This window comes from Apaloderma vittatum, unplaced genomic scaffold, assembly GCF_000703405.1.
Source record: "Apaloderma vittatum isolate BGI_N311 unplaced genomic scaffold, ASM70340v1 scaffold8044, whole genome shotgun sequence".
Classification (NCBI taxonomy): domain Eukaryota; kingdom Metazoa; phylum Chordata; class Aves; order Trogoniformes; family Trogonidae; genus Apaloderma; species Apaloderma vittatum.
The window spans coordinates 41,883-60,101 of record NW_009710892.1 but is presented as its reverse complement, the minus strand read 5'-3'; the positions used below and the strand labels follow the sequence as shown (position 1 = coordinate 60,101).

The 18,219-nt window shown below is 38.1% G+C and overlaps 1 protein-coding gene across 1 annotated transcript in view; it reads right to left on the bottom strand.

Annotated features, from left to right (window-relative positions):
* Positions 1-256: 256 nt before the first annotated feature.
* The window catches only part of LOC104272439 (intersectin-1-like), a gene marked incomplete at its 3' end in the record, with an annotated part of 29,386 nt that continues 11,423 nt past the window's right edge, over positions 257-18,219 (bottom strand). Inside the window, exons 4-12 of the mRNA XM_009867431.1 lie at positions 14,060-14,220; positions 11,707-11,800; positions 9,122-9,222; positions 8,440-8,503; positions 6,264-6,401; positions 5,248-5,363; positions 1,490-1,752; positions 559-708; positions 257-397 (exon numbers count right to left, since the gene is read on the bottom strand). Coding sequence (XP_009865733.1) covers positions 257-397; positions 559-708; positions 1,490-1,752; positions 5,248-5,363; positions 6,264-6,401; positions 8,440-8,503; positions 9,122-9,222; positions 11,707-11,800; positions 14,060-14,220 — 1,228 coding nt within the window. The remainder of the gene's footprint in view (positions 398-558; positions 709-1,489; positions 1,753-5,247; positions 5,364-6,263; positions 6,402-8,439; positions 8,504-9,121; positions 9,223-11,706; positions 11,801-14,059; positions 14,221-18,219) is intronic.

Here is an 18,219-nt window from a genome sequence, read left to right as displayed (position 1 = left end):
TCCCCTCAAATTCTTTAACAATTTCTTAATCACAAAAGGATTCCATGAGGGTGAAGTGACAACAACAGACACACCTTCAAGTCTAGGAAGCAATTCCTAGACATGTCTCAGGAACATTCATTTAAAAGAACAACCAATTATCTACAACGATTCCTTATGTACAAAGCACAACACATCATGCAGCAAGTCTGCTTAGGATACTGATGCAATTGAAGAGGTCAAAATGCAAGGCTAAGAACACAGAACGTTTTCTCACCTGCAGCTGCTGTTGTAAATGTGTGATTTCTGCAATTCTCAGTTCTCTAGATTTATTTGTACTTTCAATTTCTTGTCTTTGGGTAGACAGCCGACATCTGATATCCTGAAGCTTTCCCTCCAATTGATTTTTTTTATCATTCTTTAGAAAAAGAAGAAAAATATCTCTCTTTTTTACCAGAATGGTTTGCCATGCAAGTCAGGATGTAAAAAGCCCTTTTAATCCACATTTAAAAGCTGAAATTACAGAAAATAAGCAAACTACAGCCACTATTGTGTTTTACTGGCAGCGAAATCACTTACTAGAGCTTCCAGCTCAAATTCTAAGGTCTTCTTCTTTGCCTTCAGAACAACTATGTCCTCTTGTTCTTTGTTTCTTTGATTTAGGAGCTCTTGCCGACGATTACGCTCCCACTCAAGTTGCCGCTGCCTCTCAAGTTCCCGTTTTGCAGCCTGCAGCATTTGAAAAAATGAAGAAGACATGAAGGATCTGTTTTGAGAAACTATTTTAATCACCGATATTCATATTCTAAAGAGCAATTAAAACATTAATAGAAACACACTGCAAAACTGTGGACTATTCCAGCACAGAAATTGCTCAACTGTTTAAATGCTCACTTGAAAGCAGTGGTGAAGTGAGGCTTCGCTGTAAGCAGATAGGTGACTAAACAGAATATCCCTCCATTATAATTGTTTTCCAAGATCTAATTTTCCGATTTAACAAGTTGTTTCACATTAACACTACTCTCCAGGATAGCATCAAATCTCTTTCCAGCCTCCAACATTAGACATTCTGCAGCTTTGCAAAGAACAGTCAGATGCTGCTGCACTGAATGCATCATTATTTGGCAATGTGAGAAAATAACAGCTTTTTAGGTCAACCAGAATGCATTTTCTTTAACAAATTAACTGATCACAGGAAAATCACGGACGCCACGATGCCCATAAGTTTTTCTTTGTTCCTTCAAGCATCTCCTCATATCTAAGAAAATAATAATTACTATTTTCAAAGAAGTCAGAGGTTAGCAGCACATTGTCCTAGATCTAAATGTCTCATCTATTCATTTCACATTAAAAGTAAATAGACAGCTGACTCTTATCTTCAAGAGAAATTTAAGTTCATTCTTTGTCTGCTTACTAAAAATAACACCAAAATATTTCATATACACATTACATTTTGTTCTAATCAAATACATCTGCCAGTGACATAACCACCTTTTATCCAGTTGGTTACCTCTCTTCTTTCTATTTCTTTCCTCCTTTCCTCTTCTCTCTGACGTTCCAATTCTCGTTGTTTTTCCAACTGTTTCTCTAGTTCTAGTTGTCTTTTACGTTCTTGCTCCTGTCGCTCACGTTCTTTCCTTTCCTGCTCTGCCCGTTCCAGCTGGGCTAGACGTTCTTGTTCTTTGCGTTGTTGTTCCAGGAGAGCTTGTCTTCGTTTTTCAAGTTCTAGATTGCCGCGTTCAAAGTTTTCCCGTTTTTTATCTTCAAATGTAACTTTAATGTGTGGAAACATGGGGCAAAGAGGAATTAAACTCTGCTACCAACTTAAAAGAAACTAAAGCCATATATACCGGAACAAAGTGAAACAACCTTCCAGTAGTACTAGATGCAACTCTCAACTATTCATAATATAGCTCTACAGTTGATTCTAGGTTTTATCATTAACATTTATTTATATTGTAAATTCCCTTAAGCCCACATCCTTGGGAAACCAAGGTGTGAATTTAAGTTCCCGTTCCTCAGGCTTCTAGGTTTCTCCCAAAGCCCAAGTGGGTGTAATATAGACAAACCATTCAACAGTTAATCCTCTGTGAGGACACAGGATCTGGAGTTCCTCTATAATACTATTTAACAACAGTAGCAGCAGAAGAACCAACACTTCAATTACTACAAGGCAAAAAAGTCAGCTGATGATATCAGAAAGCTATTATGCAAATGACCAGAATGTATTTAAACTCGGTATTCTCATAAGATGACTCATTACTGTCAGGGAAAGAAATGGCTTGCTTAAGTTCTTCAGCAGCTGAACTCAAGGAGGCCTGGATTCCTGCAGATTTGCATTCTCAGCACTGACTGTCCTAGAATGACCTCAGTTCCAGCACGGGTTTCCTGACACTACTCTGCATATCCAGGCTTGTCCTCCCTGTTTCACATTCCTAGGTCCCTCCCCGACAGTTCCTCCAAATTATTCTTTCCACTTCACCTTCTGTTTCTTTTCATACCCTATATGTCCCATTCCCATAGCCCATATTCTATATTTCCCTCCCCGCATGCCTAACATACATTTTTGGCAAGTAAGTCAAGCCAAGATAGAGCAGATTTACAGCGTGCAGGCACTGCTTGACACATTATCCTGACATCTGCTGAATCAGTTGAATTCTGGCATTTTTCTAAGTTTGGCCCCCTTTCCTACTGCCAATCACCAATTTTCATAAAACTTGAAAAAATTTAAGCACTTTGATCTCTGTCAAGTTTGTTTAAAATTAGCCACTGGGTTCAAAGAATATTAGGATACAGGCTGGTAAGAGAATGTGATTTTAATTCCCACTGATTTAAGAAACCAAGCAAAAAAGGCGGGGGTGGGGGGGAAGGCAGGCAAAACACTTGCAGATAGCATGGACTTAAGAAATCATGTTCCAGGCTCAGAAAACACATATCGATAAGAAGAAACAGCAAATTCAAAGATGGCTGCCCAACAAACTAATATGGTCACTCAGCAAAATTACAGTAGTGACCAGAAATAAAAAATCAAAGCGTATCCAAAGTATGAAAATAGAACAGAACAACTTCTAGAACATTAAATAAGTAGCTATTGGCTTGTGTTACTACACTTAGGGGAAAGCTTCTAAAAGGCTACAAAAGCCAACAATAAAAACTCTTTCAAATGTCTCAAAAGAAGAAAAAAACTACCAGCCAGATTTAGCACCGTCAATGAAGAAGCAAGATGACATTCACTATTACAAGGGATCTTTACAACAGAAAATCTATACATCAAATACAGTAAAAGTAAAAAAAAAAATCTATACATCAAAAAAAAAAATCTATACATCAAATACAGTAAAGTAAAACATTACAGTTCCTCTTTAACTCCAAGCAGGAACAGCTTTAAAATGAAAATAAACCAAAAATACTAAAAGTAACAGGTTGCTAAATCCAGACAGTGCTGATCCATAGTTCAAACACAAAATTCATGAACTGCTAGCTGTGCTGTGCAATCCATCCGTCCGCGCTGTAAGACTAGAAGATGACAAGCGCAACACCAGTCTTTACGAAAAGACAGAATAACGATCCTGAAAGCTACAGACAAGTCGGTCTACTCCCACGCTGCGCAAAGTAGCAAAGGTCACAATTGCCAGCGAGTGAGTTGGTCTCCATGACTAAACATGACACCATGGAAGAACCAACGTAGGAAAGAGCTGCCTCTCAAGTCTAATAGACCCAACTGTATCAATAAGCAAGTTGAAAAAGAAGATCAATCAGGTCGACAGAGGAATACCTGCATGAATTCAAGGTCTAATAAAGAAACTAAGTCGAGGGAGTGGTTGACCTTCCCGACAGTAGAAGCTGCATACCAAAATCCTCTGATTCCTGACACACAAGACTTAGGCCTTGAAGAGCCAATACAGGGAAGTCACAACTCACCTGTTACCAAATGCTTCACTGTGAGACCTCAGTGTCAGCTCCTGCTCTCTCCCTTCATCCTCCTATGGCCAGGAATTACCCAGCAGACTGCCAGCAGCAGTTAATTATAAAATACAAACCAAAGACAAGGCTGTATCTGAACTGCTCACATGCAAATCGCCTAAATTAACCGGCTATGGAATGAGTCAGAAGGTCCTTGAGAACTAACAAACAGTTAAAAGATCAGAATTAAGGGGTGAAATAAATTACCAACTTTCACAACGACAGAAAGATTCTCAGTAGACTCCTTCAAAGATCTCTACTAGCAATTGTGCCGTTCAGTGTGCAACAATGATCTGGAAAAGATTGAAAAGTAACAAGACAGCTTCTGCGGCTGATGCCAGATAGTCACGTTATTAAAAGTAAAAACCTGACTGTGAAGAATCTCACAAAATCGAGTGATCTGGCAATGAAGAAGCAGAGGAAATTCAAATATTAATGAATGCAGAGTAGTGTACATGGGGAACATAAGTAATCCTAACTAAACACACACAGTCACGAGCCCTAAAATGGTTAATAGATTTGTGGAAGGATGTTAGCACTACCACGGAAAGTCTTCTAAAACATCAACTCAGATCTAAGCTGTGATCAAAGAGGCAACATAGAGCTAGGAATCAATTAAACAATTTAAAAATAATTTAGAACAAACCAGAAAAATACTATTACGGCACTGTATAAATCTGTCATGTTGCTGTATCTTCAACTGTGTGACATTCTGGTAGTCTTGGAATAAAATAGAGCAAAAGTAAAGAAAGTACAAAGAAGAGTGAGGGGATGACCAGAAGTGTTAAGATGTTTCCTATCATTTAGCCATTTAACATCTAGGAGGCTTTCTACACTTTTCTCATTCCACACCTTTCTTCCTTTTTATAAGTTTTTTTTAATTTGCCCAAAAGCAGAAATGGTGAAGCTTGTATATAAGAACACAGTTACACACACTGTAATGAAACAGGCCTTTTTAGGTATACTGTGGTCTTTTAAAGAGTACATAAGCCAAACTACACTCCATCTGAGTCATAAGACAGAGGTAGCAACAAGTTTTCCTTGCAGTCCTGTGTTTGCCGAGAGTGCGTAAGATAAGCAGCCTGAACACTGTTCACATCTCCATTGTCCCTCGCACGCAGGACCATGCAACAGTCAGGAATGAGCTGGACCAAGCGAGGTCTCGGTTATGCCTCTGACATGCCTCAAACTTGATCTGGAAAGAACACATTTTTTAATAACCCTTCATAACTCCACAGCACATAACCTGATGACGACACCTCTCTGATAACAGCACACAATATGTCTCTGGTTTTGCTTGCTCACCTGGTAATTTTTTTTCCAGTTGCTGCTGTTCTTCTTCTAATGCTGGTTCTTCTGGTAACCTTTGGTCTACAGATCCTGAACTTACAGCAGATATGCCACTACCAGAGCGTACTCGTCTGTCAATAAAACAATAATTCCAAGCTGCTTAAAAGAACTTATGCCTGCCAATTTTATTTATAATTTAATGAAAATATCCTAATTCAATGTTCCCTCAGTGTCACCCAGAAGATTTTACTCAGCTGCTGCCGGTAAGACAACAGTATCTTCCAGAGTCCCAAAAGCACACACTGTTGACCTGAGAAACCTAGTTCAAAGCTCACAGCAGCATGCAACTTGTTCAGCCCTGTCCCCAAGATCTCTTACTTGTGACCAATCTGAAGTTGGGGAAATGCTGACTGAAACGATAGCAAAAGTTGCAAAGACAGAGGAAGATCTCACTATAGTCAAGCTAAAACCAAGACTTCACACAGAATAAACAAAATATTGTAATTGTCAGGAAGATACTTAAAGAACATGAAGCTAAGATTGTATACAAAGATTTCTTTCCATTGCTGTTGCTGTCTTTCCCACCCATTTCTCCACAAAAAAAAGTGAAGTAGTGAGTCAACAGTACTATTCACAGGGATAACTGTATCAAAAGACATCTAAATTTGCTACAGTGTAAATTCAAGGCACGGTTTGAATTCCAATACATCCCATTTGCTCTACAGAATATAAGCTTGAGCTCTAACACTTTAAATTTATATGGTCAGGCTGACTAAGTTTTGGAAATTATGCTAGCATAAAACAACGACCAAAACTGTTCTTACAAAGAATTCTTGCTGCTCTTAGTACCTCCAGCAAAACTAAAAAGCTAGAAAAGCATTCCTCAACAAGAGAGCACTTCGTGCCATAGACGCAGTACTAAAAGTAGAGGGGTTACATTTCAGTCTCTTATACTTTATGTTCACAGGGCAGCTTTCTCAAATTAAAGAAAAACACCTTAGAAGCAAGATTCCAGAATTATAACCAGTTACCTAAATGAAGGTGGAATATACTCTGGAAGCAGTACAGGTGGCAGCGGCTGACCAGACATAGCTACATCAATTAAGTGCATAGCCAGAATAAACTCCTCGGCTGTAAGTTTTCCATCTTGATCGATATCAGAAAGATTCCTTTTTAAAGGGAAGGTAAAAAGTAAGTAAATTCTTAAATATTAAAAATCACTGTTAAAAAGCATAGTTTTAATGTATTCAGCTGCAAATTAATTCAATTTTCCACTATCTGTTCCACACTACTTCGTTTCTTCAAAAGAAATAAAAAGGAATACACAAATGCTTCACTATTTCCCACATTTCTTATGCAAGTCTGCCTTGAAGCTGCCCTTAGAGCCATTGCCTCTACTTAACTTGCTCTGTGAGTGTTGCCTGTGCCATGTGCTAACTGAGAAACGTTAACCATTGTAGTTTTCTTGGGACACCTTGTGAACATCCACTACACAGTATCATTTCGAAAAGAATCACTTCGGGTGTTTGGCAGAACTTTTTGGTTTGGTCTCCTTCTTCACTGGAGGCTCCTATCTCACATTCCAGAACACACATTTGCATTAAAATCAAAGCCGTTAACATTCTGGTCCTGACGAGCACAAAAACTTCTTAGCATTATGCACATATTAAAAATTAGGGAATGACATCTCTGGATGGCCTAAAACCAGTGCTCCAACAGATGCAGAAAATGCTGTTACTCATGTTAAAGTGATATCAGTCAAAATTTAACAGCCTAAACATCACCCCTGTTTCTCTAGCATGCTGCACTCTGAATCTCCCATGGTACTTTGAAAATCAAAGGTAAGCAATTTGTACACTCTTTTGATGTCTCAAGGTAGAGAACTTTGTTTATGGGATTTAAATTTGGAAGACAATTATATCCTCATTTGAACCACGCTTATGTTACTGAACTCTACAGGCTGGAGCACAAGAACAAGCCAGTAGAATAAAAATCTAGCTTGCAGAGAGATAATTGAACAGCTATCCTAACAGCCTGGCTCCACATCTTTGTTACGGAAATACCAGAAGAGCTGCTACAGAATAGCTGACAAGCTGCATATCAGTGCTTCACTTCTGAGCATCTGTGAGTCAGTGAATCCAATCCCAACATGAGAGTGACAAATCTTGCTCCAGAGAACAGCAAAAGTGGTTCCACTGCCACTAAGTATCAGGACAGGGAGCAATACTTAGGACACCAAAAGCACTGAAATCGACTCCTTATCTCAATAGACTTGGCAGTTCTTGGCAGTTCTGAATGTCAAAGATTAAAAAAGGTTTATGTTTAGAGCTCCTGGAGTACGCTGATGTCATTCCCCTGCCCACACAACCTACTTAAGTGCTGTCAATGAGCAGAGTATTTTTTGGTTAATCATCTGCCGGATGACTGGGTTGATTTTTTTTTTTTTTTTGTTACAGTAGCTTTGTTAGGAAACAGAGAAAGATAGTGCTTTTTAAGATACAACCAAAACATCAGTGCCTAGCAAAGAAAGCAAGTGCAACTGAACCATCTCATTAGAGTAACATGGTTGGCATCCTCACGCAGAATCACATGGGTTAGTGAGCTGACAATGGTTTTTCAGGCAAAGGCTTTTAAAGCATAGAAGTTAATTAGAAATAACTTTCCATGTAACAACAGGACCATAATCAACTTCAGCAAACAAGAAGTTGAAAGGAAAGAGAGAAGCTGAGGCAAATCCTTTTAAAATCCATTATTTTAAATGCAAGTAACTTCAACTCCTTGGAAATAAACCCTTAGAAACTCAACCAAAAAGCAGACAAGCCCCAAAGAAAGTGTGGTTCTGGATTAAGCTTCCTTCTGTACCATCTGGGCAAATGTGCAAGTTTCACTGGTGCTGCATCACATATGGCTGGGAACGTGGACAACATAGGAGGCTGAATATCTGGTTTGCCCACAAACCCCATAACTGAAACCTAACTTATAAAACCTCTACGTGCATGGTGTAAAAGATGCGCTTTTTACACTTTTGTGAAGCAATACTGATATAAGCATGGCAGTGCAGGTTTTGTTTTATAATGTTATACATTAAAAAGAGCAACATACAGCAATTTATCAGCAGAGAGAGACTGAAAAGGGAAAAAACATCCCACAGTATAGAGGTTTAAGTACAGTTTCCAGTTTGATGGGATTTGATAGATTTATTTTTACCATATTGTGGCCAGCTGAGTCTGGGGTAAACTTGACTGCATAAGAATAGTTCTTGCTTGCGGACCTATAAAGGTGAAACAAGGATTAACAAACAAATAAGCAACTTTCTCCTTTTCTTGCATTACCATGTAGCTACTCCACAAGCATATCTTAGTTCTGAACAGGTATCACTGCGTAGATGTTATCAGTATGAACTAGGGTCTCCCACAAAGGAAAATACTAAAAAATACATAAACCTTCCATTCTCTACCACAGTCTCTCAGATTTAAAAGAGAAGCTACGAAACACAACAAGATGCTCCCAGAACTAGTAAAACTAGGCCAGTGTACCATTCTAGTTTTCTTCTGAAACAACAGGCACCCTCATCGGTGGGTAAACTGAACACTATAAATTGCTGTCCAAGTTTCCACATAATCCATTGTACACTTTCCAAGAGTAACCTCCCAGTGCCAACTTATTTTCCAGAAAACAAAGGAATGAAGGTAATAAACCGACCCCAGCTATGATGAATATTTGCTTCCAAATAAGATCAGTTCGGTAGTTTGGGAGATGCGATCAGAAAAATATTGATAGTCGCAACAGAAAGAGGTGAGAGTTTCTTACTATCTGAATAGCATTCTAAATGTTATCTTAATTTCCTTTTACAGTTCAAAGAAGGAGACAACAAAAACTGCTGCAATACCTGTTAAGTGTCCACTCATTGTTTTATCATGGCTATTGAACAGCTGTCTGTACTTCAGTCTTGATGACTGAGGTACAGCCCACTCTGCCACAGGAGGCACACTAGAATTAAAAAAAAAGGATGGGGGAGGAAAATATAGTTTTAAGTTTAATAGCATGAATCTAACAGGTATAACAGGATGAAGTGCTACACAGACATCAAGTTTTATGCCTGAAGTGGCTCTTTCCACAAATATTCCCTTCTAATTCCTGAAATCAAAACACGTTTGACTCCTCGTTTCAAAACATTTATCGTAATTCAGTCTTAGAAGATGTTTGTTGGCAAAGTTGGATGACAGGCTTAAGAGCTTTCCTTATTTCTTTACTAGCAGAGAGAATGAAGTAACCTAAGCAGTTCAGAGAAGCTAAAAGTTTATACCCAAACATACAAGAGCAAATGCCCTACCAGTCAGCAGAAGCAATATTTCATTCTACCCTGTATTTAACTGGTTGTCTTAGTCAAATAATTCATAAACTGATTAAGAAATACAAGTCTAAACTATGCTGAAAGCATAGAAAAAAGCATGAAAAAGTTACACTTGAAAGCAATCAAAGTTCCTCATAATGGAACTCAGCTGACAAATGTAATATTCCCAGTTCTAATTCATTCACATAGAAGTTGAGTGCTGCTATTTGTAACTATAATTTCCCATGCCTGAAGGCTGACATGTCTTCATGCTGAAAAACAGTGAGCACACTTCCGTCTTTAGGTACATTCAAACTTTATCCTTCTTTGTTAAGACTGGAGAGGAAAAAGAAAAACAAAAACCAGCCAGACTAAAGCATATGTAATACCATACTAAACTGCAGCTTAAAAAATGAACCAAAGCCACCAAATCCTTTTTCCCTGGTCCACTGAGCAGACAGCATGATAAGATTTTTCAAAGATGAGCTGAGGAGGAGTATATGAATACTTTACTAATTGACTTCATCCCATTTTCACATGACAAGACCCAAAGCAGCTAATATCTCTATTTCTATTCTCTATTTCCAATCTATTGTGCTTTAATAATATTCTTTCCAGAGAGTAAAGCAAAATCAAGATGCACCTTAAATAAAAGAATCATTATTTTTAAAAAAACCAAGCTATTTAGTTTTATCCATGTGATTTCCTCCCTCACCAGTTTTGCCACATTTAGAGTTTCCACACACTAAGTCTACTTTCATCTCACATAATAGGTACAAATATATTTTGCCTTACAAACACATATTTACCCTGATCTGTGACATAAGGTTACTACACACTAAGTAATGAAACTCTCCTTCATGGATACTCAAACGGCAGTTTTGGAAGAAAAAATGCTTGAGAATAAAACAGTTGGCTCCTATATGTCAAACACCACGCACTCCAAGAGTTTGCTACTGGTTACATGGCAGACAGAGAGAGAAAAGCACTGCAAAAGGAATTTTGAATTTTATCCTTCTCAAAATTCAAAATAACTCTCAGCTAGAAAAAAACAATAAATACTTAAACTTTACATTTTGATTTCACGGACTTAGCTCTTCCTCTTCCCTTTGCCAAACTCTGCAAATCAATTACTCGGCTATCTGTTTTCTCCAGAATAAAACTTGAAGACCCACACCAGTTCATCACTCGGCATCAGCAGATGGCTGTGAAAGAACACGCCCTTCGCTGGCACACATTCCAGAGTTCCAGAGGCAGCAGCAAGAGAGCCAAGGAAGCTCCCAGTCTAGCCCAACTGGATTCAGAGAACCACGCAATTTCAGCTCAAGAAAGAAGTCATCTCATCTGAGGTTCATGCCTCTGATTCAGACAGAGTTACCTCCAAAACTGTGACAGCCCTCTCACGGAGTACCTAGAAGCCATTTCAGCTGAAGCTTCTTGAACTTCATTAGTTATAAATGCTAAGTATTGTCATAGAAAAAGCAAATAACTTCTTGCACCTCTGGAAATCATATCAAGAGCATCACTATTATGTTCCTGACAGGACTTTTCAAAGAGAAAAATAACTTGGTTTTTCTGAAAGATTCTTAGTCCTATTTGTCAATAAACAGTAGTGTCTCTTATCTAATACTGGAGCACAAGAAAAACCTGCAGAAGAAAAATAAAAATAGATAAATAATGTCCCAAGCCATTTTCTTCTTGCAAAAAATCTGCAGTATAGACCTGTGAGAAAGTCTGATTTATAAAGAGTTGGGTAATCAGCATCTTACCCCCTCTACGGAAGTTCTTAAAATTGTTAATTTTAAAGAGTATTACTTGTTTTGTTTTCAGACTAACAGGAGTGTCCGCGCAGTATTACACAATGCAAACGTGTTTACAGAAGCAAATACTTGTCTAAAAATCAAGCTTTCAAGAGTTTGAAGAGTGTTAACACACACTGTAATAGTTAATTATTATATTTCAAAGATTCACTATTGATGGAGCATTCCTTGTAAAACCACAGCATCCTATGAAATCCAAAAGCAGTATTTTTGATCTCTGCAAGTAAATATTATTTTAGAAAACAGCTTTGCAAAAGAGAAGTAGCTTTTCTAATTCGGAGGAACCAGATCCACACATACACTCATTCCATACGAACTTACCTAGCCACATCAAACGACTGCGCCTTTTGCAGTTTTGCATTCAGCTGTGATCCCGGACCAGATCTACTAAAGGAAGAACTCTTTGGCAACGTGGCTGTAAGTAAGAGAATAGATGTTTTTATCAGTATTAGCACTTTTTACTGTAACATTTTAGTGATGTTCAGTTAGCTACTAACATCAAATACAAGCATTATGGTTCCTCTGATGGCATCCCTTTCAAAGGCATTAAGTTAACAGTGTTTAACAAGATAGGTGAAAACACACAGGCATTTATCTCATGTCTTTTTACTTTTGCAGCTTTATGCAAACCCTGTTGAAACCAAATTATACAGTGATTGTTGGAAACTGTAGGTAGTCCTGTATTTTAAAGTAATGCCAACAAATGGCAGTATTTCAGTAGTTATAAGGAGAGGACCAATTTCTAGGGAACAGTTTACTGGCAAGCCAGATTTATCACACTGCTGTTGTAACAGGGCGAATATTTTGCTCAACGTGACTGACTGTTACAGTATGGTATGGCCACGCTTCTTTGAACTTTTATACGAGTTTGCTAACCAGTTATGTCGGGCTAAACCAAAGTGCAGTCCTCACGCAAAGTCACTCTTTAAAGTAAGCTAGAATGGCTAATTCCATGTCTGCTGTTCTCTGGATCCAAAGAAAATGGTAAAATAACTTGTTAAAAGTAAAAGAGTAAACAGAGTCTCAGTGTGTAGCATACCAGGATGAGCAAAAGCAGGCAGAGGTTGTATAACAGCAGGAGCTCCGTTAGCCAGGGGAGGTACTGCTGCTGCAGGAACAGAAGATACTAATGGTGGAGACATTCCTACTACTGGAATAGAAGCCATTGGCACTGGGGCAACGGTTGTAAGAGATGGCATGCTGGCAATGCCCCCAATACCTATGGGCAAGAAAAGGAGATATTTTTTTCTAACTGAGAGACTCCTAATATGATACAACAGTCTAACTGCAGGCTGCAACCCAGCAGTAAAGCCAGAATTCAAGAGCAAATTGAAATGGAAATTTCCACACGGTCCTTGAAAGAACTCTTTTAGTCCGCTGCACCATTAGCATGGCAGGGGAACGTAAAACAATGCAGAGGGAACAACATACCGCTTTATAATGTATGCATATACAATCACACTGGATGCAACACTGCCCAAAAAAGTCTATTAGCATTTGCTGAAGAAAAGAATTGTTTGCCTTGAACTCAATGAAGAGCAGCACTGTCAACTTCCAGTGAGTAATGAATCCAAAGCCTACATTTAGCCACAGCTGAAAAGAACGAGCTTCAGGACAACTGCTTGCAGCCTATTGTCAGGATGAAACAGTGCAAAGCTAATAGGGTAAAGCACAGTAATGAGGTATTTTAGGTGTAAGCACAGTTGCATGGATAAGAGGGAGGTTAAGGAGGTCCAGTCATGCCAACAGGAAGAATGAGGGTGCTGCAAATAGCTGAGATCAAGTGTACAATGAATGAGAAAAAAAGAAAATCGAAGATTTTGCTGGTTTCCCTGGGGCTTTGACTGTATTATGTCTTTTCTCACTTAAAACAGTACTTGCTCTGTTCAATTTCACTAATTTCTGACAGACAGAGATAAAACTGCTTGTAAAACTTGTGGAAGCAACAAATGATTGAACAATATGGCTGCACTATCCCCTTTTCTTATGGACAGCAGTGATTCTTAGACATCAGTCAATTTGAGTCAGAGCAACAACTAAGACAGAAAGGTAAAGAACCTCTCGCTATAGAACATCAGCAGAACATCAAGGTGTCAAATACGTTAATTTAGTTATTTTCCTCTCACCATCCCATTTTCCTTACTCTTTTCCCTGAAATCATGGCAACCTTGGTAGTAACATAACCACGAGAATTAAATTAGCAGCTGTTCTAGCTAATACCAGGGCAGCGCTGTTCATAAGATAAAAGCAGAGGGGTGCATTACTACCAGGACTTGTAAAAAGTCAAGAAAAACACAGCTAATCTTGCCAAAGCTGGAGATCCCTTAATGACAACAGCTTAAATAAAATCTCCATCACTTTGGAATGCATTAGTCTTGCTACCTGATGCATCTTTTTTCCCTGTAAACACTTCTATTTGGAACATATTGGGAGCAGTATAAAATCTGAAGCAAACAAGACCTCAACTTATGTTATTCAGTATGGTCAGGTGCTAAAAGCTCATTGAGATTTTATTGGCAACATGTGCACTCACATGGCAGTGTTTGTTTTTGAGTCCACATACTTTGAGAAGTATTTTGTCCTAAAAGTTTCTTTTAGAAACTGCAATATGACAATCAAATTCAACTTATCATGCTACAATACAAGCTAACGAGGAAGAAAACAAAGAGCTTACCAAATCCTGGTGCACCAGGCAGAGCAATAGGTGGCTGCTTCATGACAGGAGGCAGTGAAGATGGGAGCTGATAACCTTGTAGTTTTAATTTGATAAGTTTCATAGCTATTGAAAACTCCAACTGATCCATCCTCCCATCATTGTTCATGTCAGCTAGAGCCCTGCAAAATATACGATTTTCACAGTAAGATTCTTACATTACGAACTCCAGTAACTGACGGAGGAGCTTGCATGTATATTCAAGACTAGGTAACTTCCACTCAAAATAATTAACGCCAGGCTAAAAATGGTCATGAAACAAGATGCTGTTTAATCAGAGAGCTTCTTGGTTTCTTTCTCAAAGTGAGTAACAAATATTTTTAAAGTTGCTTTTCAACTCTTACAGGAACTACAGTGAAGCATCTAGAGAAAGGTTAACGTGATTCTACAAAAACCGTGTAAAATCACACAAATGAAATGACATGGCATTACAGACAACATTGCAGAGAATCAATGACTAAGTCTGCAAATCTGTACTTTAGCTACACTTAAAACAAAATGTACCCTAAATCTCTGCACTTTAGTAAACACCATTACATCTGAAAGTGTACAAATGTGTTTTCAGTTAAACAATAGTACTCAAGATAAAACACTGAGCCTAGACCCTGAATAGGCTTTCATGTAAAGTAGTGTGACTTAAACAGTCTTCTTTTTGTTTCTTCATTTGATGGTTTAGAAAACTGGGCTCAGCAGGGAATAGGGTTGGGAGGTTGGGGGCAGAGAAGCAGCAAGAATGTTAGTTCCTGCAACTGCAAACCAAAAAGCAGAGTAAATGCACATTAACGGTGTAATTAGCTGTATGCTTGGTTTTAAAAATTATGTTAAATTTTTTGCATTCATTTGAAGAATTAAGTACGCATTTCCTATAGGAATTATATATGTTTTTAAAGTTCATGCATACATTTACATGTCAACATAAAAGACACAGGCAGTCTAGTTAAACTAGATTGATTTCTGACCAAATCTCTGTCAAGGAAAGCTTTCAAAAAAATGTAAAAATCTATCAAAAAAGAACTCCAATAAGTTGACAGTTATTTATAATTGATACTTAAATAAGTAAACAGCCAGGTAAACGCAGTGGCAAAGCACTCACAAAATGAAAACCCTCCCATCCCAACCAAAATAACTCTATGAAAACTCAATGAAGAGGCAGATACCAGCAGAGGTTGCCACAGGTCAACCACACATCTTAAAGGGCTTCTCCCCAGTTAAATGTTTCCCCAAAACTGGAGGCACTCCAACCCTTCCCAGTATTTATGGCACAGTGTTTTCAGTGGTGTAGCTGTCTTAATCCATCAATTTTGATGCCACAAGGCTAAATAATACTACTGAAAATCTGGCAGCAGTATTTAAAGAAGAAAGTCACAAGCAAATTGTAGACTCTGAGGCTTACAGCTAAAAAGAAAAGTACGCATTGCACTGTTCCTGAAAGATGTTGGATTACCACATATATTTCATCGAAGAACAAGTTTTGACTGTGAGAACTTCTAGGTGTTGTTTCCTGAAGCTTCATATCACAGGGAAGATCAATTTACACATAAAATCTGCCTGCTCTTCAGTAACTTGGAAACTTCCTGTAATCCCACTGTCAGCAAGTTTGGGAGGCCTAAATTTAGTCAAAACTGTTTCTGGGACTCACATAGCATAACCTGATTTGGATTCAAGCTTCAGCCATGATTGCTAAGCACGTGGCTCATTTGACAAATTAAAATGATCCTGCTGTAGCAGTAGGACTTGATATATGGCAGTCCAACCAGCCGAAGGAAAAGGAACGGCCAGCATGGCAAACCTAGACCAAGAAAAGTACAAATTTGGAATGTTCCTTGCAGAACACCACTGCTTTAGAATCTCAGCTTCTGATGATTCTTTCACGAAGAGTAAACAACACTCTGGTACCTCCTGATACACTGGCAGCCTAAGTTAAATTGGCAGATGTAATGTTTTTGTCCCCCTAGTGAAGGCAGGGGAGCCCCTCTCCTAGGAGTGTTAAGCAACAGCAAGAAGAGTCTGCAAGAGCTGTTAATTATAGATGTGTATTACAAAATAAAAGGTATAGTTACTGCTAGAAAATAGTTAAAAATACAAAGTGGACTTGTCACATTTTGTTATTGAGGATATCCATGTTCTGTTAATTCTGAAGTATAATGGCTTTCTCTGGACACAAAAATACTAAGAGTTTATCAGCTTCCATGATATCTTTCTGTCCAGCAGGGTGTATGTACCACAAGCCACTATATGCAAACCTGCAAACAAACTGCATGTATGCACTATGTAGTGCTTTTCCTACCATACAATGAAACAGGTATAATCCCCAAAATGACACGTTTGCATCTCTCTCAAATTTTCTCCATATAAGAAATGTTAATATCGACTTAAAATTCCTGTAAAAAGCTCAGATTAATTTTGAAGAATTTCACAGTTTAACTACAATTAAGAATAACCATTCTATCTATTTTTCAGCAATAGCATGGAAGTATCCCACAAAGCGCTGCAGAATTTTTGCTGCCAAAATCATCGCTTAGGCTTACAAGGAACAGTATAACTCAGTACATTTTCCTCTTCACATACCTTTTACGTTTTACAATCAAATCAGTTCATATAACATGCCTTAGCCACCACCTACAAGCAGCGATTTTTGATTTCTAAAAGTCTCACTTGGGAGAAATGCATGCTGCAAGTCTTAGAAACCTGAAACATTCAAGAGGCAAAAGGTATTTGGGATGTTAGAATGTCAGAAACTTAATGGCTAAATGTATTTTCTGAACCCCTTTTGTGAGTTTTGCACTAGAAAGTAAACCAACACACAGCAGCTGAATACTGAGGGTAAGAAAGCCTGATTAGAAAATCATTGAGTATTAAGGACAATGGAAACCAAGAGCAGATAATTAGCTTCATTTAATTGACGCTTACATGCAAACACCACACTGCTTTGAAGGCAACTACAGAAAATTCAAAAATATCCAACAAGGAAAACGTGTGGGGTTTTTAACAAAAGTTTAGTTCAACACTTGCTCAGTCATTCTTCTGGCAGATGCCCAGTGGAAACGGGCAGTAAAACCCAGGCTGATATAGCTAGCGAGCTAAGGATTTGCACAAGAACAGAGCTAGAGAAATTGATCTGGATAAACCTACTCCAGCAGATCTCTGACTGCACTCCAAGCAGTCAGTGGATCCCTGACGACTTGTTGCTCAACATATGGAGAAGTCAGTCAGCTCCGTAGTGATCAACTGGTACCGACATCTAAAATAGTCACAAGCCCCCTTACATCTTCGCATTTGAGCGAAGTAATTACACAAGTTGTATTTATAATAGTCTTATTTGTTCAAGCTAAGTGGCTTCTACACATTCTGTAAATACTTGGATTTATAAAATTAAAGCCTTTCCATGAGTAAAGCACAGGCAGAGTCCCTCAAACTGTTACAGGTACAGCCATGAAAATGCCGTAAGAGTAAATATCCAACTGTAGGCAACCTTGATTCTCCAGGAATATTTCCAGTGTACTGCTAAAACTCAGTAAGCCTTTGCATTCTACATGAGAAATATTAATTGTCCAGTAATAAGAAACTTTGATGTGTACCAGTCTCATTGCTTTAATGGAACTCTTATTCACATAATCATCAGTAGCTTTTAATTTAATGCCTGACCTTCTGTTCAACTCATTTACTCTATGTCAATGGCTTTGTTATTTAAATTAGCAACACAAATTTCCGTGAGAAAGATTATATACAGACTACAGAATTTAAATACATTTTTACAGCATGCCAACAACTACTGGCTTTTGTCTGACAAAATCTTTTATGCAAAAATAGGACAAATTTAATTTCTAATTATTGAACCTAGTGTCATGCTCTTAGATTACAGTGTTACTTTTGAATAAACATCACCTTAAATGCAGTGAGTGGCTGACACTAAACACTAGCTAATTTTACTGTTCTGCTTCTAATAAAATCTGGAATAATGTAGAGTTCTTACATTTGTTTTATTTAAAAGGTCTGGCCGGAACGAGTGCAGAGCAGTAAATGGATTAAAGACTGACTAAATAATTATCATACATTATAGAACAGGCCTGTGTTTATAACAGGGGTTTTCTAATGAGAATAGCTGCAGTGAAGTTCATCAA